Here is a 27,413-nt window from a genome sequence, read left to right as displayed (position 1 = left end):
TTCAGTATTCTGAGTAGGATACATATACAACATTAATCTTACTAGAGATTAAAGCTGATGAAATGAAATGTATCTTTATGAATGTATATACATTTGCAAACAACCACGCTAAATACATGGAATACAAGAATTTTCATTGGCTATTTATTCAGTCGCTTCTATTTCTTCTATTTCTAGAAGTTATCTTCTATTTCTTCTAATTTTACAAATTCCTTGATAAATTTCCAAAGTCCCCTTAAAATACAAAAGAAATGAATATCATACGTTAGAAAAAAAATACATTAAGCAGGAAAGAAATTTTCAAAATAAACATCTATTTCAGACACATTTACCCAAAAACAGACAAGATGAGACTTTGTAATTATTTACTTTTTTAAAACAGATATTTGTATGGAGTTTTGGCCTTGAATGTAACAGATCCTCTAAATAAACAGATGTATTCTCCTGTAGCATATGGTATGGCAGGGAAGGTAGGTGTACCATGAGCATAATGATAGACTTTAGGTCCATTCACTCTCATTGCCAAGGCCGTGGGAGGTGCTTCCCAGTTTTTTATTTGTAACTCTATTCCCTCTTTTTAAGAACATCCTACATGATATAAGAGACCGCAAAACCTCCATTCACCTATACGGCTCACTCAGCACTCTATCCAATCCCTTTCTCCCATGGCTTTGTCTGCCCCATAAGCTGGAGAGTGGGGTGCTCCATGTTCTGGCCTCTCTTACAGCTTAGAGTGGCCTTCGCCCATGGTGCTGGCCAATGAGACGTGGTGGGAGCACCTGGAGAGAATTGTCCCTCCTGAATAAACTGGAAAGCCTCAAATTGAGAAGCTCTTTGCCTTCTGTCCTTCACCTTTCCCTTTCTTAATCCACGGAATGTGGACAGGTTAATGCCTGAAGACAGCCATATTGAGACTCTAAGGAGGCAGCAGCCACATTCAAAGGAAAGCAAAGAAGACAGGTGAGGAGCCCAAGCTCCTTAATGATGCCATTGAGCCCAAGCCACCTACATCTAAAAGTCTTTCCCTCTGATTAAGAAAAAAAAAAAAAAAAAAAAAAAAAAAAAAAGCCTTTCCCTCTAAATCAACATATGGTTTTCCATTGCTCTTAATACCAAATTCTGAGATTCAAACTACAGTACCAACTCAGAGAAAAGTAACTGTGTGAAGGTGAAGTCTAAGCTTGTAATAGAAATAATAAGTTTATACCAATATTATAATTGTAGTCATAAACAAATGATATAAATCAGCCGCTCACTTTTTAAACTAAAATTTTCAGAGTAATATATGTATAGGGGTTTTCAAAGTGTATCGTCACTAAAAGCCGTATAATTGGAGAAAATAAAGCCATGCCTCCCTATTTTCCTGATTCCTGGCCATGAGAATTCACCTTCACCTCCAACTTTATCTAATAAATTTATTTCCATATTACCAAAGAGTACAGATTGAGATCTAAATCTTAGAGTGAGCATTCCAAAGCATGGAAAAAGGATGCAACATGTGTATTTAATGTAAGCATTTGTGAGTGTGAACCCTTCAAAGGTCTGTCTAGTCTAATCTAGTTTTGAATAACTGATCTTGAGAATAGCGTGATACTACTCTAGTTCTTTTATCATGATGTCAATGCTTACTCCTGCCCCTCTTCAGTGATCCTTCCCATGGTCTTCTTCACGTTGCTTTCAATAACCTGCAAAGAATTATCATCATTGGGTCATGCTTATTACATAGGACAAGCAGGCAGTAGAGGAAATATTTTTATTGATAAACATTGATTCACACAAAAAAAACTTACTTTTATTTTCTTCTTTAACATTGTATTTTCCGTTTCAAATTTTATAACTTCTTGCTAGAGGAGAAGTGGTTTGAAAAGCAATAGACTTGGTTAAAAATATTCATTAACTATTTTTCTCTATTTAACAAGATTATGTGAATAATGCTATAATTTCAAGAATACTCAATAGCACACTACTTAAAAACAGATGAAGAAACAAAGCATAAAATGAAGGACAGTTGATGAGAAGGAAACACCCTGGTCCTCTGAATAAAAAACCAGAAGAGGTAGAAATTAATGTTTCAAAATATCAGAAAATTTTAGAAGAGGAAATTCCAGAAGAGTTATTTACTTTGAAAAACTAATGAGAGAACTTGTTAAGGTTACTGGAAAAATCTAAAAATACAAATATCAATAAATCACACATATATCAGCAATAACTGAGTGTAAACTGTAATGGAAATTTTCAAATGACTAGTTATAACAGTAATACATCCCAGAAACTCTTAAGAACAAACATAATTATTTTGCACCAAGGTATAAAAATAAATTAAATAAGCACAAAATAATCCCAGATAGGGGTATTAATATTGTAAAGCTGTCACTTCCTCCCAAATGCATTTATGAATTCATTGTAAGCACAATCAAAATACCAGAAGTATTATTATCAAAACTTCAAAAATTAGTCAATAGTGTTAATGAGAATATTCAAGATAATTCTGAACAAAGTAAAGATGGTGAGAGGGTATAAAGACTTGCTCTTTCAGATATTAGATGTGTTGAGAAGGATTAGCAATTTTAACACTTAGGCTTAATGGGGTATTATTAAGAACCAAGGCTGAGTTTCAATACTAAGTCTACTGCTTGTTAACTGTGACCTCAATCAAGTTACTTAACAGATTTGCAACCCATTTCCATACTTCAAAAAGAGAATGAATACTACAATCTATCTGTTAGAATTGCTGCAAATTAAATAAAATTGTATTTTTTTAATGTTCATAAAAGTGTCTGATGCATTGTGAATCCTCAAAACATTTATCTCTCTCTGTTTTTGTTTTTGTTTTTGTTTTTTTTCCTGGTCGGAAATTGCCTATTTCAAATCTAGAACCAGATACCAATTACATAGCAGAATAACAATGGCAATTCTGTTGTATTTTCCAGTATTTGAATTAAGAAGCCAAATGTAAATAAGAAGTAAATTAATATAAATTAGTGATATGGAATCTTCATAGGGAGCTTTCTATTCCTTAGATTTATCTAATAAGGTTTTAATTATAAAAGAAAAGTTTGAATGATTTTGACATTATATCATGCTTTAATATTTAAAGTTAGAGCTCATTATTTTTTAAAAATACAATTATAAATTGATGTTTGTTCTGAGGGCATTTATTTATTTTTTTAAGAAATAAAAGAGAACAAATCCTAAACAAACAAACAAACAAACAAAATCTTCAGGAATGGGCCAAGATGGCTGACTAGAAGCAGCTGCTGTCAGCAGTTCCCACTGAGAAGAATGAAAATGGTAAGTGACTCCTACACAGCTGAGGTATCCAGTTTCTCTCACTGGGACTGACTAGGTGTTTGGCACGACCCACAGAGAGCAAGAAAAAGCAGGGTGAAGAGGTGACCCACCTGGAAGCTGCAAGGGGGAAGTGGAACTTCCACTCCCAGCCAAGGAAGGCAGTGAGTGATTGTGCTCTACTGCCCAGGAAACCATGCTTTGTCCACAGATATGTGCAACCTACAGATCAGAAGATCTCCTCATGAGTCCACACCACCAGGGTCTTGGGTTCCAAGAACAGAACCACTCAGGTTGCCAAGTTCCCTACAGGGAGGGGCAGCCAGTATCACTGTGGCTGTCTGCTGCCTAAGACAACAAAGTCCCTGCGGGGAAGGGGGGCAGCCATCACTCCATCTCCAGTCTGCTGTTTTCCCCAGCTGGTGTCAGACAGACTGGACAGTTTGGACAGGGAGGAATTCCCCACAGCACAGCACAGTGGCTTTGTCAGACTGTGGCCAGACGGCTTCTTTAGTTGGAATCTGGATCTATTCCTCCTCACCAAGTGGGGCCTCCCTGTGGAAATTTAAGCAAATCCAGCCAGGGGTTTATGAACAGAACTCTGATCTCCCTGGGATGGAGCCCCTGGGGCGAGGGGTTGCTGTGGTCTCTGGTTCAGCACACTTGGTCTTTCCTGTCTGCTGGCTCTGAAGAGGCCAGTCAGTCTGGATAAGGGGGATTCCCCCTGGCACAGTGGACCTGCTCCACCAAGGGTCAGCCAGAGTGCTCTCTTAAGCAGATCCCTAATCACATGCCTCCTAACTGGCTGATACTTTCCAACAGGGATCGCTAGACACCTTATACAAATGCATGCCTGTTGTAATTAGGCTGGTGCCCTTATGGGACAAAGTTCCCAGAGGAAGCAGCAGCTAGCAATCTTTGCTGTTTTGCAGACTCCATTGGTGACACCTCCAGGTACTGGAGGGACCCAGGTGAATAGGGTCTGAAGTGGACTCCCAGCAAACTGCAGCAGCCCTATGAAAGAGAGGCCTGTTAAAAAAGCAAACAAACAGAAAGCAACAGTAACAACATCAACACATAAGACCTCAACAAAACCCCATTAAAAGGCCGTCAGCCTCAAAGATCAAAGATAGATAAGTGCATGAAGATGAGAAAGAATCAATGCAAAAACGCTTAAAACTCAAAAAGCCAGAGTTCCTCTTCTCCTCAAAATGATCTCAACACCTCTCAACAAGGGCAAAGACCTGGGCTGAGGCTGAGATGGATGAACTGACAGATGTAGACTTTAAAAGGTGAGTAATAACAAAATTCACTGAGCTAAAGGAGTATGTTCTAATCCAATGTGAAGAAACAAAGAATGATAAAACATTACAAGAGCTGTTAGCCAGAATAACCAGTTTAGACAGGAACATAAATGACCTGATGGAGTTGAAAAACACAACTCAAGATCTTCATAATGCAACCACCAGTATCAGTAGCCAAATAGATCAAGTGGAGAAAATAATCTCAGGGAAAAAAAGAATGAAAGGAATAAACAAAACTTCTGAGAACTATGGGATTATATAAAAATACTGAATCTAATTAGTTCAACCACTGTGGAAGACAGTGTGGCAATTTCTCAAGGACCTAGATATAGAAATTCCATTTGACCCAGCAATCCCATTACTGGGTATATACCCAAAGAACTATAAATCGTTCTACTATAAAGACACATGCACACATATGTTCATTGCAGCTCTGTGTACAACAGCAAAGACCTGGAACCAACACAAATGCCCATCATTGATAGACTAGACAAAGAAAATATGGTACATATAATATGGAATAAATAAATATGGAATATGACACAACCATAAAACATGATGAGTTCATGTCCTTTGTAGGGACTTGGATGAATGTGGAAACCATCATTCTGAGACAGAAAACCAAACACCACATGTTCTCACTCATAGGTGGGTGCTGAACAATGAGAACATGTGGACTCAGAGAAAGGAGCATCACACACTGGGGCAGTTGTTGGGGATAGGGAAGAGACAGCAGGAGGTGGGGAGGGATAACATGGGGAGAAATGCCAGATATAGTATGCACCTAAAGTTAAATAAATAATTTAAAAAAAAAATACTGAATCTACTGCTAAGGGGCATACTTGAAAGAGACAAGGAGAATGGAAGCAAATTTGAAAACACACTTCAGTATTTCATCCAGGAGAATTTCCCAACCTAGCAAGGCAGACCAACATTCAGATACAGGAAATCCAGTGAACTCCAGTAAAATACTACATGAGAAGATCCCAATAAAAATAATCATCAGATTCTCAAAGGTCAAAATGAAGGAAAAAAATGTTAAGGGCAGCCAGAGAGAAAAGCCAGGTAACCTACAAAGGGAAATCCATCAGATTAATAGCATACCTCTCAGTGGAAACCTTACAAGCCAGAGAGATTAGGGGTCAACACTTAACATTCTTATGGAAAAGAATCTGCAACCCAGATTTTCATATCCAATCAAACTAAGCTTCACAAGCAGACGAGAAATAAAATCCTTTTTAGACAAGAAAATGATGAGGGAATTTGTCACCACCAGACCTGCCTTACAAGAGCTCCTGAAGGAAGCACTATGGAAAAGAAATCCATTACCAGCCACTACAAAAGCACACTAAAGTACACAGACCAATAACACTATGAAGCAACTACATTAGCAAATCTGCAAAATAACCAGCTACCATCATAATGACCGGATTAAATTCACACATAATAATATTAGCCTTAAATGTAAATGGGCTAAATGCCCCAATCAAAAGACAGAATGGCAAGCTGGATGAAGAGTCAAGACTTATCAGTTTGCTGTACACAAACAACCCATCTTATATACAAAGACACACATAGGCTCAAAATAAAGGGGTGGAGAATAATTTACCAAGCAAATGGAAAGCAGAAAAAGTCAGGGGTTGCAATCTTACTTTCTGAAAAACAGATTTTAAACCAACAAAGATCAAAAAATAAAAAGAAGGGCATTACATAATGGTCAAGGGTCCAATTCAACAAGAAGAGCTAACTATCCTAAAGATACTTGCACTCAATATAGAAGCACCCAGATTCATAAAACAAGTTCTTAGAGACCTACAAAGTCTCTAATAATAGTGGAAGACTTTAACACCCTGCTGTCAATATAAACCAGATCATTGAGACAGAAAATTAACAAAGATATTCAGGACTTGAAATCAGCTCTGGATCAAGTGGACCTGATAGATATCTACAGAACTCTCCATCCTCAAACAAGAGAATATCCATTCTACTCAATGTCACATGGCACTTATTAAAAAATTAATCACATAATTGGAAGTAAAACACTGCTCAGCAACTGTAACAGAACTGACATCATAACAAATAGTCTCCTAGACCACTTGCAATCAAATTAGAACTCAAGATTAAGACACGCACTCAAAACCACACAACTACATGGAAATTGAACAACTGCTCCTGAATGACTCTTGAGTAAATAATAAAATTAAGGCAGAAATCAAGAAATTATTTGAAACTAATACGAACAAAGAGACATCAAAGAGACCAATATCTCTGGGATTTGGCTAAAGCAGTGTTAAGAGGGAAATGTATAGCACTAAATGCCCACATCGGAAAGTTAGAAAGATCTCAAATCAACATCATAACATCACAACTAAAAAACCAAGTTCAAACGAACCCCAAAGCAAGAAAAAGACAAGAAATAACCAAGATCAGGGCAGAAGGGAAAGAAATAGAGACCCAAAATCCTCTCAAAAAAAATAAACAAATCCAGGAGCTGGATTTTTGAAAAAATTAATAAAATAAATAGACTGCTAGCTAGATTAATGAAGAAGAAAAAAGAATCAAATAGACAAAATAAAAAATGATAAATGTAATATCACCACTGACCCTACAGAAATGCAAACAACCATCAGAAAATGCTAAAACACCTCTATGCAAATAAACTAGAAAATCTAGAACAAATGGATAAATTTCTGGACACACGCACCCTCCCAAGACTGAACCAGGGAGAATTTGAATTCCTGAATAAACCAATAATGAGTCCTGAAATTAAAGCAGTAATAAATAGTCTACCAATTAATATATATATATATATATATATATATCCCAGGACCAAATGAATTTACAGCTGAATTTTACCAGAGGTACAAAGAGGAACTGGCACTATTTCTTCTAAAACCATTCCAAACAAAAAGGAGGGACTCCTTAATTCATTTAATGAAGCGCACATCATCCTGATACCAAAATCAGCATGCACAAGACAAGGATACCCTCTCTCACCACTCCTATTTAACATACCATTGGATGTTCTGGTCAAGGCAATCAGGCAAGATAAAGAAATACAGGGTATTTAAATAGGAAGAGAGAAAGTCAAATAGTCTCTGTTTGTAGATTACATGATCCTATATCTAGAAAACCCTATCATCTCATCCCCAAAGCCTCTTAAGCTGATAAGCAACTTCAGCAAAGTCTCAGGATACAAAATCAATGTGCAAAAATTCCAAGCAGTCCTGTAACCAACGATACACAACAGAGAGCAAAATCATGAATGAACTCCCATTCACAATTGCCACAAAGAGAACAAAATATCTAGGAATACAGCCAACAAGAGAAGTGAAGGACTTCTTCAAAGAGAACTACCAACCACTACTCAAGGAAATCAGAGAGGACACAAACAAATGGGAAAACATTCTATGCACATGCATAGGAAGAATCAATATCATGAAAATGGCAATGTTTCCCAAAGTAGTTTATATGTTCAATGCTAATCCCAATAAACTACCCTTAACATCCTTCACATAATTAGAAGAAAAAAAAACTACTTTAAATTTTATATGGGAACAAAAATAATCCCTTACAGCCAACACAATCCTAAGCAAAAAGAAGAAAGCTGGAGGCATCATGCTGCCTGACTTCAAACTACAACAACCAAAATGATACAAACCTACAGTCACCTAAACAGCATGGTATTGGTTCAAAAACAGACATATAGACAAATGGAACAAAATAGAGAACTCAGAAATAAGATTGTACACCTACAACCACCTGATATTTGACAAACCTGACAAAAATAAGTAATGGGGAAAGGATTCCCTATTTAATAAATGGTGCTGGGATAACTAGCTATCCATATGCAGAAAACTGAAACTGTACCCCTCCCTTACACCTTATACAAAAATTAACTCAAGAAAGGTTAAATACTTAAATGTAAAACACAAAACTATAAGACCCTAGAAGAAAATCTAGGCAATAACATTCAGGCTATAGGCATGGGCAAAGATTTCATAATGAAAACATCAAAAGCAATTGCAACAAAAGCAATGGAATCTAATTAAACTATACAGCTTCTGCATAGCAAAAGAAACTATCATCACAACTAACAGACAACCCACAGAATGGTAGAAATTTTTTGCAATCTATCTATCTGACTAATGTCTAATATTAAGCATCTGTAAAGGACTTAAACAAATTTACAAAAAAAACCTCAAACAGCCTCATTAAAAAATGGGCAAAGGACATGAACAGACACTTCTCAAAAGAAGATACACATGTGCCCAACAACCATATGAAAAAAACTCAGCATCACAGATTATCAGAGAAATGCAAATCAAAACCACAATGGCATACCATTTCACAGCAGTCAGAATGGCAATTATTAAAAAGTCAGGAAACAACAGATGCTGGCAAAGTTGTGGAGAAATAGGAATGCTTTTACATTGTTGGTGGGAATGTAAGTTAGTTCAATCATTGTGGAAAACAGTGTGGCAATTCCTCAAAGATTTAGAACTCAAAATACCATTTGACGTAGCAGTCCCATTGCTGGGCATATACCAAAAGGAATATAAATCATTCTATTATAAATATACATGTATACCTATATATTCATTGCAGCACTATTCCCAATAGCAAAGATATGGAATGAACCAAAATGCCCATCAATGATAAACTGGATTTTTAAAATGTGGTACACTATGGAATACTATGCTGCCGTAAAAAGGAATGACAGCATGTCCTTTTTGGGGTCACAGATGGAACTGGAAGCCATTATCCTCAGCTAACTAATGCAGGAACAGAAAACCAAATATCACATGTTCTCACTTATAAGTGGGAGCTGGACAATGAGAACACATGGACACAGGGAGGGGAACAACACACACTGGGGCCTGTCAGGGAGGCAAAGGGAAGGAAAGCATGAGGAAAAATAGCTAATGCATGCTGGACTTAATACTAGGTGATGGGTTGACAGGTGTAGCAAATCACCATGGCACACATTTACCTGTATAACAAACCTGCACATCCTGTACATGTACCCTGAAACTTAAAATAGACAAAAATACAAAATCAAAAAAGTAAAAAAAGTAAAACCTTACCCTTTTGAAATAAGGCTAGAACAGTAAAATTATTTCATCCAGTAATATTTCATTCCTGTAACAATAAACTATATGGTTTCCTCTATCTTTAAATAATTTTCTTCTGAAACAGGGGTCAACAAACTAATCAAGCCAGCCACCTGTTTCTGTAAATAAAGTTTTATTGGCACACCGCATGCCCGCCTCCAAAAAAGAAAATCTGAACATATTATTTTAGAAGAGAATGAATTTTTAATAAAAAAAAAATTTGGACCATTAATGCCTTTCCATATGCAGCATAATTCTGCTAAAAAGAATAAAAGTAGGCTGGAATATAGTTAATTATAGAACCACAAGGAAATAAAATCTTGTATTTCTTATATACTCTATAACTAGAGGTTACACTGAGTTAGATTCTTACACAATTTTAAATTATGTCTTTAATTTTTTAGCTTTTATGGATTTAGGGGTACAAGTGCAGTTGTATTACATGGATACATGTGCAATGGTGGGCTTTAGTGCAACACCACCCAAATAATGTACAGTATACCCAGTAGGTAGCATTTCATCCCTCATCCCTCCTTCCACAGTCCCACATTCTGGAGTCTTCAATGTCTATTATTCCACTTTATATGTCCATGTTACTCAAGAAAAATAGGTTTTGGCTATTAACAGAAATCTACAGAATTTTTATCACATTCCTTTTTTCTTGTTTTAGATAGATCTCTTAATTGTTGTGATTATTTGCTAACATTTTTAAATAAAAAGTATACTTAAGCTAAATGTTTTTATTCTTTTTACCCTATTACCAAATCAGATTACTTCATGTGTTTGTCAAGATCTTCAAGCCAAAGAACAATGTAAATATTTAAATAAATAAGTTGCATACCTCTATGCTTTTAATTTTATTCTCAATGATATCTGAAACTCCAATATGTACCAAAGTTGTTTTAATTTCTTTTTCCAGAGCTTGTATCTCATCCCACTTATTGAGTATTTCACACCTCTTCTTTTCAACCTTCTCAATAAGAGTAAGTTGGTTCTCATCAATTATATGTTTCTTAGATGATTCTGGAAGTATTTTTAAAACAAAGCATTACCATCATTGATATCTCAGTTATTATTAATAGCATTTATGTATTATTAACAGTATTATCTATACTATGATATATATAACCATAAAATATCATATAATTCAAACTTGAAGAGTGTCAATAAAAATAATCTGACCCAAGAATGAGGGTATTACTCCTTTAATTCCTTCAGCTAATCAATATGTATTTGTTGAACACATGCACTGAACTAAGTAGAATGGTTCTATGATGGATTGGCCTTTTCCAAAGTGTGTGATTAACAGTGTAAACCAACAAGAAACCACAAGAAAGTGACGATATGGTGGCAGAGTAGAAGGTGCAATGGTATGACAAAGCAAGGACATTGGACACAGTATGAGGAAGGCTCAAGGATGACTTTGACAGAGTAGCAATGGTGGAAACTCCTGATAAGACCATCAGATCTTGTGAGATTTATTCAGTACCACCAGAACAGTATGGGGGAAATTGCCCTCATGATTCAATTATCTCCTACTGGGTCCCTCCCACAACACGTGAGAATTATGAGAGCTACAATTAAAGATGAGATTTGGATGGGGACACAGAGCCAAACCATATCAGGATAGCAGTCCCAGCATGAAGAGAAGTGAAAAAAATCCAAAAACTATTTAGTAAATAGAATGGAAAAAATAGAACTTAGTAATTAACTAGATCTGGCAATGTAGAGAAGAAGGCAATGTCAAAAATAAGCCATAGGTTTTAGCTCAGTTGTAGCTAGAAAGAAAACAATGAGTTCAATGAAGCACGGAGGTAAGAAAGAACTTGTTTCAATCTCAACTTGGCCAAATATTCCAAGCTGCGTAGGGAGAGGTTGAGGGGGAGGACAATGAAAGTTGCCTAGTACATGTTTTATGACTCATAGCTCCATGTATTTGGTGATACCATCCACTGAAACAGCCAGGGAGATGCCAAGTTAGAGAAGGAGACGATGAGTTTAATCTCGGACATGCTGAGATACCTATGAAACACACAAGAGACCGTGTCTAGTACTTACTTGGATATACAGATCTCAAACAAACAACAACAACAACAAAATAGAAGAAGGGTTTTTAGCAGAAAAAATAGATTTGGAATTTTTAAAAATGCCAACTCTTCCAAAGAGATGCTGGACTCCAAAGAATATCAACATTTAAAGAGGACAGAAGGGAAACGGAGTCATCAAGTGATCCACTGCCAAGGCCCACTTGTCATCAGTCGGCACAGTTATACACTGATTGGAGTGGTGAGACTTCATTATTTTGAGAAAAAACAATTACTACTTTTCAATGGGAACAAAGCAGTGAAAAATATTAATAATGCTTACTTGTAGATAGGAAACAAGATGAAAGTCATTGCTGTCATTCAACTTTGCCAAATTTGGAAGAAGGAAAAACTTTGATATTAAATTTGGAAATTTGGGGGAATTAGTTAAGTAGACACATGATGAGCTAGCTAAGGGGATAGAAATGGTCATAGTTAAGCCTCTACACAAACAGAGAGAAACTACAACATAGAGTGTTTGGCCCCCACCTTAATCTAAACTGAAGGTTTCAACCTAAAACCATCAGCTGATGTCAAAGAGACCAAAAGCAGTGTCAAGCCAGGTGAGTGACCTCCACACTGGTCCCTTTTCTAAAAGCCCTCAAAAAATAGGTATGAAAATGGGGACGACATTCAACAGCAAATGTGTATGATTAGAAGAGCAGGCTTCTGAGACAGAAGGCTTTGGGAAAAGATAAAGCAGGAAGAACCAGGGTCACCAGGTTTGATCCACTGCAGTCAGTGATGAGAATAGTGGGCTAGGATCAAACATGAAGCAAGGTCACTAGAGTTCTAGAAAGTGAGTCACTGCATCTTATTTTTATTCATCGTTACCATTTTTCTTATTAGTGGCTAGCAGTAAAGCCCTTAAGTTTCTGCTTTTTTTGGTTTTTTGTTTCATTTTTAAATCGTGGGCCTGTTTTAAGAGAAAGCAGGAAAACAGAAAACACCAAGCGTGGGTCCTATTCCATGGGCTGCCTGCAAGAGGAACCCTACAAAGAACGAACAACATGATGGAAGAAGGGGGAAAACAGACCTTTGACCCCTGAGAAGGGGAGGATGGAAGGAGAAGCCGAGTCAGCCTGGGACAGAGAGCGGGTGTGGCAAGGGCATGCAAATCAGGCCACAGAAAACCTGTGAAAGGACATCCAGCATGGTTAACACCATCCGTGCTACACACTGGGGTCTGTTGGGAAGAAATAGGGGAGGGACAGCGAGGGGTGGGAGGTTGGGGAGAGAGATCATGGGGAAAATGCCAGATAGAGGTGATGGGAAAGAAGGCAGCAAATCACACTGCCACTGCCACGTGTGTACCTATGCAACAATCTTGCATGTTCTTCACATGAACCCCAAAACCTAAAATGCAATAAAATAAAAAAATAAAAAAAAAAAGAAAAGAAGGAACAGGCGGAAGCGGGAAAAGGCAGTAAAAGCATTCTCGCAAGGACCTTTGAGGCCAAGCTCTACTAAGAACTTAAAACGGGCTGGGCCTGTGAGCATATCCTACAAGACACTGAGAAAAAATATCTAAAAAATATCATATTAGAAAAAATATCTAATATGAGTGAGTGTTTAACAAACTCAGAGGGAAAATGGCATTTCATTTCACAGTTGGAAAATAGCCAGGGTTAATGAGCAAGATACTTAAACTTACTTTTATCATTTAATTGCACTCCAATTGTATACATTTAAATTAATTTTAATATCTATTTCATGCATAAATATTCATAAAACATAATTAATTCCCCACAAAATGCATATTTTTCCTCACAAGTAATAATAAAAAAGATGAGTAAGAAACAGGCAGTGACCACCACATGCCAGGCCCGGTGCTCTTGGGTGATGTGGGTGAACACGTTGAATTCTCGCCGCAAAACTCAGAAGGAGCTCCAGAATGGCTCAGTTGACAGACAGGTAGCCAAGGCTGCAGCAGCTGAAATAATGAAGGTCACAGCAAAGCACCCATCAGCAGGACATCACATAGACACTCGCCTGATCGTTTCTTCGCAGACTGCAGCAATGCCCGCTCTATCGCCAGTTCACTCCTGAGTCTACAATGTGATGATAAAAAATAGGGAAATATTAGATCCCCTTTAATCTTTTTTCTTTTGTCTGTTACACCTCAAGTCTTTTATAGTTGAGAAATTAAAATAAATCTGCTTACGTTCTAACACAGCAGATACTCTGAAGGTATTTATTAAATGACAGCCTAAATCAGCCAAGTTAAACAAACAAAATAATACTTTCTCACCAAGATTCCAAATGCCATTAAAGAGTTAGTTAATTTAAAGTAAATGATTTCCTAGAGAGTTTATTTGTATTTTTTGTTCATGGAATTGCTAAGAAGGAAGAAGGCAAAAAACAAACAAACAAAAAGCAAACCCAGCTTTTTACCCTGAAAGGCAAACACCAGGTCAAGGGCTGTGGAAAGACGTCTCTGATGCTGGAATACACTGCATCTTTGCTGTGTATTATCATTCTGGGCAACAGATATAATTTACACATTTCACAATGTTTGAATTAAAAATAAAATACAAGAAACTTTTTTAAAAAAGGGAAAAAAACTTCTTTGTTTCCTCTTCTTGGTTCAGAATAACCTAAATCAACTATCTTATGTTTTACAGATTTAAGGAGAAGACAAAAAGGAGTCTAATAAGTATTACATATATTGAGGACAATACTGTGATTTGATTTAAGACATCAACATGCAAATAAGTTAATACCACATATCTACAAAGGGCCTAACAGTTTAAGATTTTTACACATATCAGTTCATTTCATCAAAGATTAAGAGAAATACGGTGGTATTATGATCCTCAATTTCAAGGAACTGGAGCCAGGCATGGTGACTCATGCCTGTAATCCCAGCACTTTGAAGGCCAAGGCAGGTGGATCCCTTGCGCCCAGGAGACGGAGACCAGCTTGGGCAACCTGGTGAAACCCTATCTCTAAATATAGAAAAATTAGTCAAATATAGTGCCTGTGGTCCCAACTACTTGGGAGACTGAAGTGGAAGGATCCCTTGAGCCTGAGAGGTTGAAGCTGCAGTGAACCATGATTATGCCAGTACACTCCAGCCTGGGCAACAGAGCAAGACCTTGTCTCAAAGAAAAAAAAAGTAATAAACTGGGAATTCTATGGATTAAAAATAATGATAAAAGACTTTTCAATAAGTATATTTAAAAAGTTTTGTTTCCAGAAAAGTTTTACACATTGTAGTTTTAAATATTACTTATGTTTTTGTTCCATTGCTTTGTTTTTCTTCTTCGGGGACTTTAATTATATGTGACTTGGACATTATTTGTTTATCTTCTATTTCATCTACTTTCTCTGACTTTTTATTTCTTTATCTTATTTACAGTCTTTTAAATATTTTCCCACTTTTTCTCAATGCTCCTTATTATATTTTCATTCAAAACTATTCTTCCTCGGGTATTTCAGAATTTAGTCTTGAGATATGATATACTTTTTACTTTTTCAAATATTTTTTCCTCAGTTGTTATCTTGTTTTATTTCTTCTTTATTGTTGCTGATTTCTGTGCTTAGTTTTTACATTTATGACTCAAGATTGTTTTCAGATCCCGAAATACTCTTTTTGGAACATCTAATTTAGCTTGGAGTGCTGTGCTACAGGTTTCTTCTGCAACTTTATTATTATTATTCCTTGGTACAGCCGGGACTTTCATCGGGTAAATCATTTGGATTCTCATTTTCTGTTCTATTCTTAGAGTAGTTTGTATAGGCAAAGATTGTTTACATCTCTGTATTTTTGCAGGCTGGACTAGTGACTGGGAGTAGCATGTGAGATTGCTAATTCAAATGGATATTTGTCCATCAGTGTAGCAAATTACACTATTTTATCATTGATTTGTTGTTTTTTGGTGTTCTTTTGATTTGTTTTGATAGTCCTGGATACCTTTCTTGTTTAGAAGGGAGAAGGGCAGTGTGTGGAAGGGCTGTGTGCACCTTGATTTTTCTCTTTTTACAGGATTCTCATTTTTCTTTCTTGCTCCCTTTTGCCTTCATTGGACATTTCTAAAGGATGCCGCTACCTTTCCTTTAACCCCTTTCTCACCTGTGTCATTACTATTTCAAAGTTGTTTTCTCACTTCCACACTATTCCCAGTAACCCCGCCCGCCCCACCCCACCCCGGCCGTCATAGTCAGTGCTGCCGTCAGCCCTGCAGCACAGCTGTGAGGCTTCCTTGCTTACACGGATTCTCTCTCTGGAAGTGGTTTCAGAACAGTTTTAGGTGTCCTTCTAGCTCCACTGTTCTCTCTTTCATGAACTTTTCCCAAAACCTCAGTGCTCTCACAAACAAAGCTTTGCAGCAGGCACATGGAAAACTGGTTCACTGCCACTAAATGTTTTCTTTTCTATTTTCAGTCATTTTAAACTTTGGATGCGTTTGCAATGAATTCCTTTTTTATTTTTTGCCTTGACATTCACTTTGAATAGAAGCTTAATTTTCTCACTCCAGAAGCAGGGCTCAGTCACCCTTGCTTGACACAGTTTCTCGTCCTTCTCCTCTCCCCAGTGCCTCAAAACGCTCAGCCCAGATATCTGCCATAAACAACCACCTCCCGGTGACCACCCGCTATGAGCCAGCCAAATACAACCTACTTTCCTCCACCCACTGACCCCCCACCCCACACCCTGCCTGGGCCATGAGCATGTGCTGCAGTGACCCAGCAACCACTTCTAGCCACAGCGCGACCCACTGTCAGAACTCCCCATGGAAAAGCCATTTGAGTCATGCTCCGGACCCGAACAAAGGCCTTGGCCCAGCGGTTCTCACTCTCTCTTGCTCCCTACCTGCCGGTGGAGCCAGGGTGTTTCAGGCTGTTCCCCCTCCCTACCACCCCTGCGAGTTATGCTGCCCGCTTTTCTCTGGGATCTGTAAGTGACAAATCGCCATTTCATGTGTTTTGTTCTGTGGCCTCCTCTGTCCCTCACCTGACAGGCACACATGAACCTCACCTTTTCCGGCTAGGGCTCTCCCAGAGACTGGCTCTCTTTGTAGGAATAAACTAGACACACACCAGACAATGGCCACAAGGGCTTCTGCCGGGGCAGTCGGGTTTCTTGTGAGAGAGACATCTGCTCACAGGTCGGACACTTAGGCATTAAGCCTGAGGGCCAGATAAAAAAGCATCCCATGAAGGGCATCCTCCAGCAGCCCCCCAAGGCCCATCATGGCAGGGCTAGAGTTCATAGCCACCCTTGTGTGAGAGACCTCAAGACCAAATTGGAGGGCAGTTGCAGTAGTTCATGCCTGTAATCCCAGTACTTTGTGAGGCTGAGATGAGTGGATCACTTGAGGTCAGAAGTTCAAGAGCAGCCTGACCAACATGTTGAAACTCCATCTGCACTAAAAATACAAAAATTAGCTGGCCATGGTGGCACACACTTGTAATCCCAGGTATCCGGGAGGCTGAGGCAGGGAATTCATTTGAACCTGGGAGATGGAGGTTGCAATGAATTAGATCACCCCCCTGTACTGCAGCCTGGGTGACAGAGCAAGGCTCCATCTCAAAAAAAAAAAAAAAGAAAAAAAAAAAAAAAAAAAGACCAAACAGAGCAAAATACAAAGCTCTCCGTCTTCTAGTTACACTGAAGGCAAATTTTGTTTTTTGGTTTTGTTTCTTGTTTTGCTCTCTTGAAGATATTTTAGATGTTGCAGGTTTCCTTTAATTTTAAAAATCATACAAACAGTATGCCCTATCCAACTGTGATTTGATCCTGGAAAAAAATACAGGGAGGTTATATTAGAAGAGCTTTGTAAGTTAAAAAGCAGTAAGACTATTCAAAGTGTCTTAGATCTGTAGCCCTCTCTCCTGTTGGTAAGTCTTCAGGGGACCACCAAAAAAAGACAGGAAATTCCTTGAGAAACTTCCCTAAACTCTCTCCATGGAAACGTCGTACTTAGCAGAATATCCCAGTCACATATACGATGGCCTCTGCAAGTGGCCAGACCAGGAAACAATGCAATAGTAGGCTTGTCACATCGCTTTAAGATCTTATTACAGAATAATCTAAACGTAGATCAGATCCACCACTCACGCCTCACCTGTCGTTGCGCTCCAGGGCTGCTTTGATGGCTTTCACGAGCATCCTCAGCTCCTCCCTGGCGAGATCCACATCTGCTGTCTTCACTGGCCTCTGCTCCAGCCCCTCGAGTTGAGCCAGAAGAGCCTAGGCAGGACCAGTCACGTGAGGTGAGACAAGCACTCGGGGAGAAGGGGAAGGCTCCCTTTTTTATTTGTCATGAATGTGTTTTCAAGGTGCCCTGGGTTAAGGTACACATTCTAGCTGAAATAGGTAAACCGGGAGGATTGAAGGGAGGGATGGCCATTGGGGGAGGGATGGCCCAATGGTGACGTTCCCAGTAAAATATGTTTATCAGTATGTTAAGAGTTAATTTTTCTAAGAAATGGAAAGATGGTAGTGAACTCCCCTGTGGGCCTGTGTAGGGGGAAGGACACCGTGGATGAAGTCCTGGCACTTTGTCAGTGGTACCGCAATCGTTTCTTCTACAGGACTAAGAAGCCAAATCAATGCGATTGCCATCCGCAGATGTAAAGCAGTGCCGTGTTCAAATGGGAAGCCACAGAGATCCTGGCCTCGTCAGAGGATGGGCTGCTAGGGTCACAGACACAGAAAGAGGCATCCAGGGCCCTGCTGGCCTGGGAATTCTTCATGCTCACATTTGACCGAGACAGGGACGTATGTCACTTTCTCACTCAACCTCACAACCTAAGGAGCAAGGCAGATTCCCCACTGGAAGCTTCGCTCACATTCTTGTAAAGACAAAGGCTGCTTCTGTGTTATGGAAAGGCTTGGCACAAAGAAAATGGTGCTCACGTCTGATTTGAGATGAAGGAGCGAACTAGAACTCATCTCCTTGTAATGCTGTGATTTGTTTCTTCATATACAAAAGAAGCAACTGTCTTTCCTAATTTATGAAGTAAAATAAATCTTTAAAGCTTATTGAATTCAAAATGCCAAAGTTATCTTTGCTACGGTGTTCAATTTTCTTAGGCTTTATAATTGATAAGGTTATCCCTGCAGTACATTTTCTTATTCAACCAATCACATGTTTAACCCAGCCCTTGAGAGAATACCTGGAACGCTGTCACCCATTAAAAGAAGAGATCATGGGGTTTTGAGCCAGCTGACAGCACACTAGCCATCATAATGCATTCTCAGTGTTTTCGCCAGGGTATGAACTGGACAATGGTTTTTGGTGCTTACTGGCAGAGAACCATTTATATTCCCAATTTATACATATATAGTTATGTGGCTTGTTTGAGAGTATAAAGAATGCTATGCCAATCCAAAGTGAAGTTTTTTACCAATAACGTTCTTAAGGCAGTATAAGCTCACTTATAATAAAAAAAAAAATCAGCTCTTCTAAATTAAGGGGCACACATGGGGCTTGTGGGATTCAGGAAGGTTTCCACTGCTCGTGAAATATGAAGCCATGAATAAGCAGGCTCCATTCAGACTCTTCACAATTGATCATCACCTCGTACTCTGCTGGGGGCTGGGACTCCAGGAGCGTCGCCATGTAGAGTTCGTATTCATCCTGTACAGAAACAAACAAAAAGTCCACTGGCTATGCGTGGGGAGGCCACAGTGCAAGCGTTTCATGTGTATAAATAATACGGAAGTTAAGAATGTTCATTTACATCATTTCAAAAAAATATAAAATGTTCCTACAATGCATTAAACGGTATACCTGTTCACATTTTTAAATCACACCATCTTTGAAGCACATTTGAGTATTAAGTATTAATTACCCCAGAATATCATAAAATATTATACAACAAAATATAGAATATTGATCACTTCAGAATGTCATAAAACACCTTGACACACATACAACAAATGATCTCCCGCCATGCAGAAGGTCTGTGGAATCCGGTCCTACCGGCCACCAGGATGAGCCTCCGGGTGATGAGGCGTGGCTGGAGAACAGGCCACCAGGTCTCCCTTGTTAGGCATTCCTTGTCATTAGTAAAATTAAAAAATAGCATAATCTTTAAGCAACATGATCTCAATTCAGATTCTATATGAAGGTCACTTTCTTTTTCTTTTTTTATTTGCAGCCTCCGTTTCCTGGGTTCAAGGGATTCTCCTGCCTCAGCCTCTGAGTAGCTGGTATTACAGGCACACACCACCATGCCTGGCTAATTTTTGTATTTTTAGTAGAGATGGAGTTTCACCATGTTGGCCAGGCTGATCTTGAACAGCTGACCTCAAGTGATCCACCTGCCTCAACCTCTCGAAGTGCTGGGATTACAGGCGTGAGCCACTGCACCCAAAGGTCACTTTCATCATGAAATTGCAACAACCTGTAATTTCATAAGGATTTATATAGAATGACACATGTAATGTTAAAATAACTAATTATTAATTTATTTGAATTATAATAATTTAAAATAAAAAGTTTGTTACTGATGTGTAATTTATAAAAGGTTGCGTATAATCAGGAAGTTTTAGTGGGAAAATATGGGCTTAAGAAGTGAGCTAACTGTGTTGATTCCACATGGCCCCTGTACAATTTACGTGCCTGCAGGCAGATGACCTCGAGTCTCTGCTAATGATGGTCCCCATCTGTAGAAGGGGGCCCGTGATAGCTAGCAGAATTTCTGTGAGGCTTGAGATCATTCATGTACACAGAACCTCATGCAAGCTTCTCAATTGTTATGTTGAAGATAATGTGTTTCTCACCTTAATTTCTTTCAAGAGATCACCAAATATCAAAGAACTCTTGCAAATATCTTCAAAGACTTTTCCAAAGACGTGCAGTCTGTTGAACGGCTGAGGGCTGCATGTGTGCATTTTCTGGAGCTCCTGGTGGAAAAACAGAGTTAGCCCATTTTAGGACAGCTCCGTTTTTCTTCCAGAACCGAGTTTCTCAGGAGTCAGGGAGGACACAGCGGCCATGACCCTGGTGACTGGGCAGGTTGGCACAGGGGCCCATACCCAGGAGCTCTGATCCCTCCCACCAGCTGCCGAGCTTCTTCGCTTCCCTGGTCATCCAAGATTTGGGATTGTTTTTAACTCTTCTTCTTTATTCGCTCTCTCGCTCCCTGTCCTGAAGGGTTCAATCTCTGCCTCCCCAGGCCCTCAAGGCCCTTTCTCTCTTCCAACCCTGAGGTCTGGCTGCTTCCTGGGGGACCTGCTATTCCCTTCTCCCTGTGCATGCTCCCTATTTGGAGGTGGACCGCCTCCCATCAGCTGTTCTCCTCTGAGTCAGCAGCCCGTCCTCGATCTTCCCCTCACACCAGCACCTTCTGCAGACACATGCTGCCTGGGCATAGTTCAGGGCGTGACAGTGCCCATCAGCGCTCCATCTCCCCCCACTGCTCTTCCACAGTCAGGCAGGCAAGCCCTCTCTCAGACTCCTCGGCTGACCCACGAACATCTGATTTACTGTTGCAGCCATATGGCCTCCAATGTGCCTGCGATGGGCCTCCCCCAGCTTACCAGTTCCCAGACTGCTTCCTCCTCCCTTTTACCCAATCTGTCCCCATCAAAAGTGTTAATGCTTCAGGCACCTGGGGCAGTACTGTGCTATACCTGGATGTGGCAGGGAAGCCTCAGAGGATGAGCCGGTCCCTGCACCGAGAGCTCTGCACCGGGAGTACTGAACCAAGAGCACTGAACCAAGAGCACTGCACCGAGAGCACTGCACTGAGAGCACTGCACAGAGAGCACTTAACAGAGAACGCTGCACTGAGAGCACTGCACAGAGAGCACTGCACTGAGAATGCTGCACTGAGAGCACTGCACAGAGAGCACTGCACTGAGAATGCTGCACTGAGAGCACTGCACCGAGAGCACTGCACTGAGAGCACTGCACAGAGAGCACTGCACCGAGAGCACTGCACAGAGAGCACTGCACAGAGAGCACTGTACTGAGAGCACTGCACAGAGAGCACTGCACTGAGAACACTGCACTGAGAGCATTGCACAGAGAGCACTGCACAGAGAGCACTGCACTGAGAACACTGCACTGAGAGCACTGCACAGAGAGCACCGCACTGAGAACACTGCACTGAGAGCACCACAGGGCTGCCCTACTCACCTGCTGCAGCTTTCTCTCATGGCCCTTGGCCACCTTGCTCCCAGTGAAGTCATTTTCCAGGAGATCTTGCTTGGCGAGCACTTCCTTCTGGAAGCGCAGGAACATCCTGTAGCTGTCGGCCTTGGTGACCCCAGCCAGGTAAGAGCTGACATAGCGGTGCTGGTCCCTGGTGCCTCTGAGCCCGGCCTCCTGGTATTGCAGCACCTTCATGTCGGGCAGCCAGAGTTCTTCCCTCCCGCGCCATCCAGGTGGGCCTCTGTGCGTCTCCTCCGTCCCTTCTCCAGGAGCCACCACTGGAAGGAGATCCTCCTCTGAAGTGTGGGCAAGAGAGGCCTGGGGGTTCAGGTACCTGAACAATGGCGTGTCCTGGGCATCGCTGGGGACCAGCGCCGTGTGTATGGTGAAGCGGGCCAGGGCCTCCTTCATCCTTGCCACCTGTCCTGCAGGCGGCTCTCCCACCCCAAAGACACGCTGCTCCCGGGGCCGGTTGGCATTGGGCCAGTGCTGTAAGACCGTCTCGGGAGGCCGGTAGAGCTTGTTGGGGTTCAGGTGTCCAGAGATGTACAGGGAGACGTCCTCCTGGTGGTCTTTCTGAAGCCGGTTCAGAAGTTTCTTCAGATTGCACAGGGTCTTCACGCCTGGCGTCTCACAGTGCTTCCACTTCAGGTAAACTGGTCAGAAAAGAAAAAGAGGCTTTTAGGGATGCTCTTAGTTCACAGTAAGTCAGCAGGTGCACTGGCTGAGAGGCCTAGCCCCTGCCCAAATAGAGGGTCTACAGAGAAACCGATGAACAGAGTACATGGCCCAGTCCTTAAAAGTGAAAGACAGCTGTGGTGGCTCATGCCTGTAATCCCAGCACTTTGGGAAGCCAAGGCGATGGATCACCTGAGGTCAGGAGTTCAAGATCAGCATGGCCAACATGGCGAAACCCCATCTCTACTAAAAACACAAAATAAGCCGGGCGTGGTGGCGCATGACTGTAATCCCAGCTCACCGGGGGGCTGAGGCAGGAGAATCAATTGAACCCAGGAGGCAGAGGTTGCGATGAGCTGAGATTGGGCCACTGTCCTCCAACTTGGGTTACAGAGTGAGACTGAATCTAAAAAAAAAGTCAAAGACACCCATGCCAGGTGTGATGTGCTGCTGCAGATGAGAGGCGGACAGGCTCCCAGGATGTGCAAGCCAATCAGAACGCTCAGGGCCCTCAAAGCCAACAAGAGAAAGATAGAATATCTTAATTTGGGAGAGTATTTCTTACAATATTAGCAAAAGCTCTGAAAAAAAGTGCAAAATCTTAATTATAATTCTTAATGATGATGCTTAAAGACGTCTTCTTTAATGTACTTCACATGCCGGGAATACAGAAAGGGTCTGGGGGGCTTCGTGAATGCTGAAACGTCTCAGGAGTCCCTGACTAAACCCCTCAATGACCATTGGGCCACTCAGCCCTTCCTGCACCCTCCCCACAGAGCCAACCTGAGGGCATACTGAACCACAGCTGCTTCCTCTGCAACATCAGAATCATCAACTATACAAAATGGTTGACTGACACTCAGATGGAATCACTTTTGGCAAAGGGCACCACGGCCCCAAGGAGATACTCCGTAAGTTCAACCCATTTTTGCTGCAGGTCTGTAGTGCAGACAGTACTCTCAGCAGAAGGATGCTGGAGAATCACTCATGATGATGGACTTAGTTCTTCAGAGAAAACACGTATGAAATGATTAATAGAACAAATTCTCCAAGACAACAATCACTGTAATTCATCCCAGGCATGAACACTCCAAGTTCTAAAAGGCATCTTGTACCAACTCCGTGGAAGATCGAAGAAGGACGCAACTACATTGTTGCTGTGTCATCCTTTGTTACTGAGCACTTCAGATAGAGCAAGAGCAGCCCAGAATTGTCCCTTCATTTGCTGTTTCCAACCCAAGAAGGAGAGTTTCTTTCTGGGACGCTGTACTGTGATGGCCAACGGACAGCCGGCCGTCCATACCCTCCTCAGAGAGCCTTGCTCCATCCAGCGCAAAGCAAACCATCCGTCCCCGAGTCAACCGAGGCGGCCGAATACTAGAGCCAATGCCCTCAGCAGAGGGATGCCAGAGAATCACCCGGAGGGCCAGGTGCAGGACCTCACACCAATAATCCCAGCACTTTGGGAGACTGAGGTGGGTGGATCACAAGGTCAAGAGATCGAGACCTCGAGACCATCCTGGCCAACATGATGAAACCCCATCTCTGAAAAAAAAAAAAAAAAAGAAGAAGAGAGATTCGAATCGCCCTGTGGATCAACTTCGTCCTTCAGAGCAGCCACTTAGGAAAGGATTTAATAGAACAAATTCTCCAAGACAACAATTATTGTCATTCATAAAAAGCAATTCATAAATTATTGTAATTCATAAAAAACTACTCCATGGAAGATGGATGAAGGAGGCAACTTCATTGCTGCTGTGTTGTCCTTTATTTTATTTCCAAGAAGGATTTGAAACCACCAGCAAGTCAACTGGTACAATCATTTCCCCACTTCAAATGCTTTTTCTTTCTACTGTAATAATACCTGCTCCAGATTCCACTTCTGTCTGCCATGTCCTTATAATATATAACACAAATCTCCATAGTGGAAATAAATATTTTAATTATTTTCCTATCTGAAAATATTGGTGTGTGTGTGTGTGTGTGTGTGTGCGTGTGAGAGTGTGTGTGTGTCCCGCCATCTCAACCTGAGAAAGCAAACAAAAAATGAAAAAAACAAAGTTTTAAGAATTTCTTAGAAAATGTGATTATTTTACAAATGATCTGCAAACAAATTTGCTTTAAGTAAAACCAAATCAACTTTTGAATGTGTATTGAAGAGGAAGATGTAGCAATAGGTCTTTAGACTAGTTTGGAATAAATATTGCCAAATGTTAGTATTAAGCTTTTTTTTTTTTTTTTTTTTTTTTTGAGCTGGAGTCTCGCTCTCTTGCCCAGGCTGGAGTGAAGTTCAGCGGCACGATCTCTGCTCACTGCAGCCTCCACCTCCTGCATTCAAGCAATTCTCCTGCCTCAGACTCCGCTACCACATCCGGCTACTTCTTGTATTTTTAGTAGAGACAGGGTTTCACCATGCTGGCCAATAGGTCTTTAATTTCAAAATTATTACAAATCAGGCCAGGTGCTGTGGCTCACGCCTGTAATCCCAGCACTTTGGGAGGCCGAGGCAGATGGATCACTTGAAGTCAGGAATTTGAGACTAGCCTGGCCAATCTGGCAGAACCTCTTCTCTACTAAAAAATACCAAAATCAGCCAGGTGTGTTGGTGGGCACCTGTAATCCCAGCTACTGGGAGGTTCAGGCACCAGAATCGCTTGAACCCGGGAAGTGGAGGTTGCAGTGACGAAATAGCACCATTGCACTTTAGCCTAGACGACAGAGTGAGGCTCCGCCTAAAAATAAAATTACAATCACTGTCCTATGTTATCTGATCTGTGGGAAACTAAGAATCCCACAGAAATTCTCCCTGGTCTCATTCTAGAACATTCATATTCCCTCTGTGTTTCTGCCCTCTGCCTCCTCTGCCCCCACCCTAAAGTTAGTACACATCCTAGGAAATGTATTCCTGGAAAGATCTGAGAACAGAGCAGCAGGCCCAGACCCACAGGCCCTCTGCCTGGGGGCTGGTGTGGCCAGAGGAGCCAGGGAGGCTGGGGCAGGCCTGGCCAGCGGGGATCTGTCCTGGAGTCCTGGCACCCCCTCCAAGAATCCTTGCAGAACTCACAAAGAGCGTCCGTCACCTCTTGTGTCCATACTACCCACTGGAGAATCTTTTCAAACTCCACTGAGATTGCAATCCGGCCTTTCCTGAACCCGCAAATAAACATCTGTTGTCTGCCCCACACTGTGATTGAAGGTGGGATGAATGTGAGCCCCCAGGAACCTAGAAATCCCATAGGGAGTGAGATACAGACCCCAGGCAAGAGGGACCTGAGCCCAGAGGAGAAGCACATGCCTCAGGTGGACTCTATCGCAGGGTGAAATGTGGAAGCAGAATGATGGGACCCAGAGCTATCCACCCTGACGCCAGACCAGGGCAAGAGGTCTTTACAGGTTTAATTCGGGTCATGGGCCTTAAAATAAAGAGCTGAGTCTGGATGGTCAAGGCTCCAATCTAATTACATGAGCCCCTAAAAGCAGAGTTTTCCTGGCAAGAGTCAGAGGGAGAGGTGGAAGAAAGGGGGTCAGGGAGGTTGCAGGGAGAGGAAGCTTCCAGGCTCACTGGATCCCAGGGGGAAGCCGAGGAAGGAGGCCTCTGCAGAGGCCAGACGGAAGGAGACTTCTTAGAGCCAGGGCCCCTCTTGACAACCGGCAAATCCCCCACCACAAGGACAGGGTCAAGCCAGCAAGTCCACTGGGCCTGGAAGAGGTTGTTCCCCAGAGCCCCTCCAAAGCAGCAGAGCTGACCTTCCCACCGGGTCCAGCCTGGTGAGGGCCTCAGCTCTCTGTATACAAGAAGAAAAAGACAACCCTGCAAGGACTGAAAGACCCCTTTTCAAAATAATTCCCACTGTCTATGTCACAGCGGATGTGTGGGATACTGATTCAATCTGCACAGCAGCCTGGGAGGTAGGCGCCATCTCTGCCTCCTTTACAGGTGAGGAAACCGAAGCATGGGTGTCCGATGGTCAGCTACCTCCAAGGCCCATGCTCTCAACCTACCCACTCACCTGCACAGAAAGAGCACTAAATGCATTCTGACATCATACAATAAAATTTCTTTTAAATCAAGGATTTAAAATTTATTTTTAAAATTTTTCTTGATTTAAAATAAGTCGAGACTACTTTGCTCAGTCCAGCAAGCTTTCCCTCTGCCCGAATTTGTCTGAAGCAGTCAGTAATCCTGTTTCTGTGCCAGCACAGGGCGGGTGGTGGGAAAAGCAAAGGCTTTGAAGTTAAAAGACCTGGGCGGACCTCCCGACAGACTCCCCTTCGTAAAATCACATTAATAGCCTCAGCTCTCAGGGCCACGGAGACTAAATAAAGTCAGAGACGGCAAAGCTCTTCTGACTTGACGCATGTGGCCACGCCGAGCTTTGTGGTCGTTCAGAGGCGTGCGGAAGGGCAGCATGCTGGGAAACGCTCCGAAGGGTGGCTTTTTAAGATCACACTCTGAACTAACAGCCTTGCTGCTTCGTCCCTCCTCCTCCTCAGGTGTCCAGAGACTCCAACACACTGTGCGTCCGTGCAGGTCCACACTGGATGGCTGGCACACCCACATGGCGCTCACCCTCCACCTTTGTACTTTGCATGCTGGTTTTAGATTCTCTGAGAAGGCAGCACAACCCCAATCTAATCGTCATCCCTCGTGACCCTGGAGCCCACGTGCAGCCACCAGAGAAAGATTTTCACATTTCAAATCAGTCTTCAGAAGCCCCTCCTTCCACAACCGATCATCAAGCAAATCTCACAAGCCAACAGGAGCCGCTCCAGGACACTTACATTCAGGCTCCGGCCCCTGGGCCATGGCTTCCTTCCCTCCAGCTGCCCGGG

General features: G+C 41.5%; 1 protein-coding gene across 1 annotated transcript; it reads right to left on the bottom strand.

Annotated features, from left to right (window-relative positions):
• Positions 1-27,413, bottom strand: C4H6orf118 (chromosome 4 C6orf118 homolog). Its single transcript, XM_010344328.3, has 10 exons — positions 27,363-27,413; positions 21,888-22,558; positions 20,528-20,650; positions 19,320-19,379; positions 17,862-17,986; positions 13,783-13,841; positions 10,548-10,729; positions 1,791-1,844; positions 1,630-1,685; positions 1-234 (listed from the first exon to the last, which is right to left on the bottom strand). The coding sequence occupies exons 1-10, from the start codon at positions 27,385-27,387 to the stop codon at positions 174-176; spliced, it is 1,416 nt and encodes a 471-aa protein (XP_010342630.2). The 5' UTR covers positions 27,388-27,413; the 3' UTR covers positions 1-173.

The sequence above is a fragment of the Saimiri boliviensis genome, chromosome 4, assembly GCF_048565385.1.
Source record: "Saimiri boliviensis isolate mSaiBol1 chromosome 4, mSaiBol1.pri, whole genome shotgun sequence".
Lineage (NCBI taxonomy): Eukaryota > Metazoa > Chordata > Mammalia > Primates > Cebidae > Saimiri > Saimiri boliviensis.
This window is presented reverse-complemented; position numbering and strand designations above follow the sequence as displayed.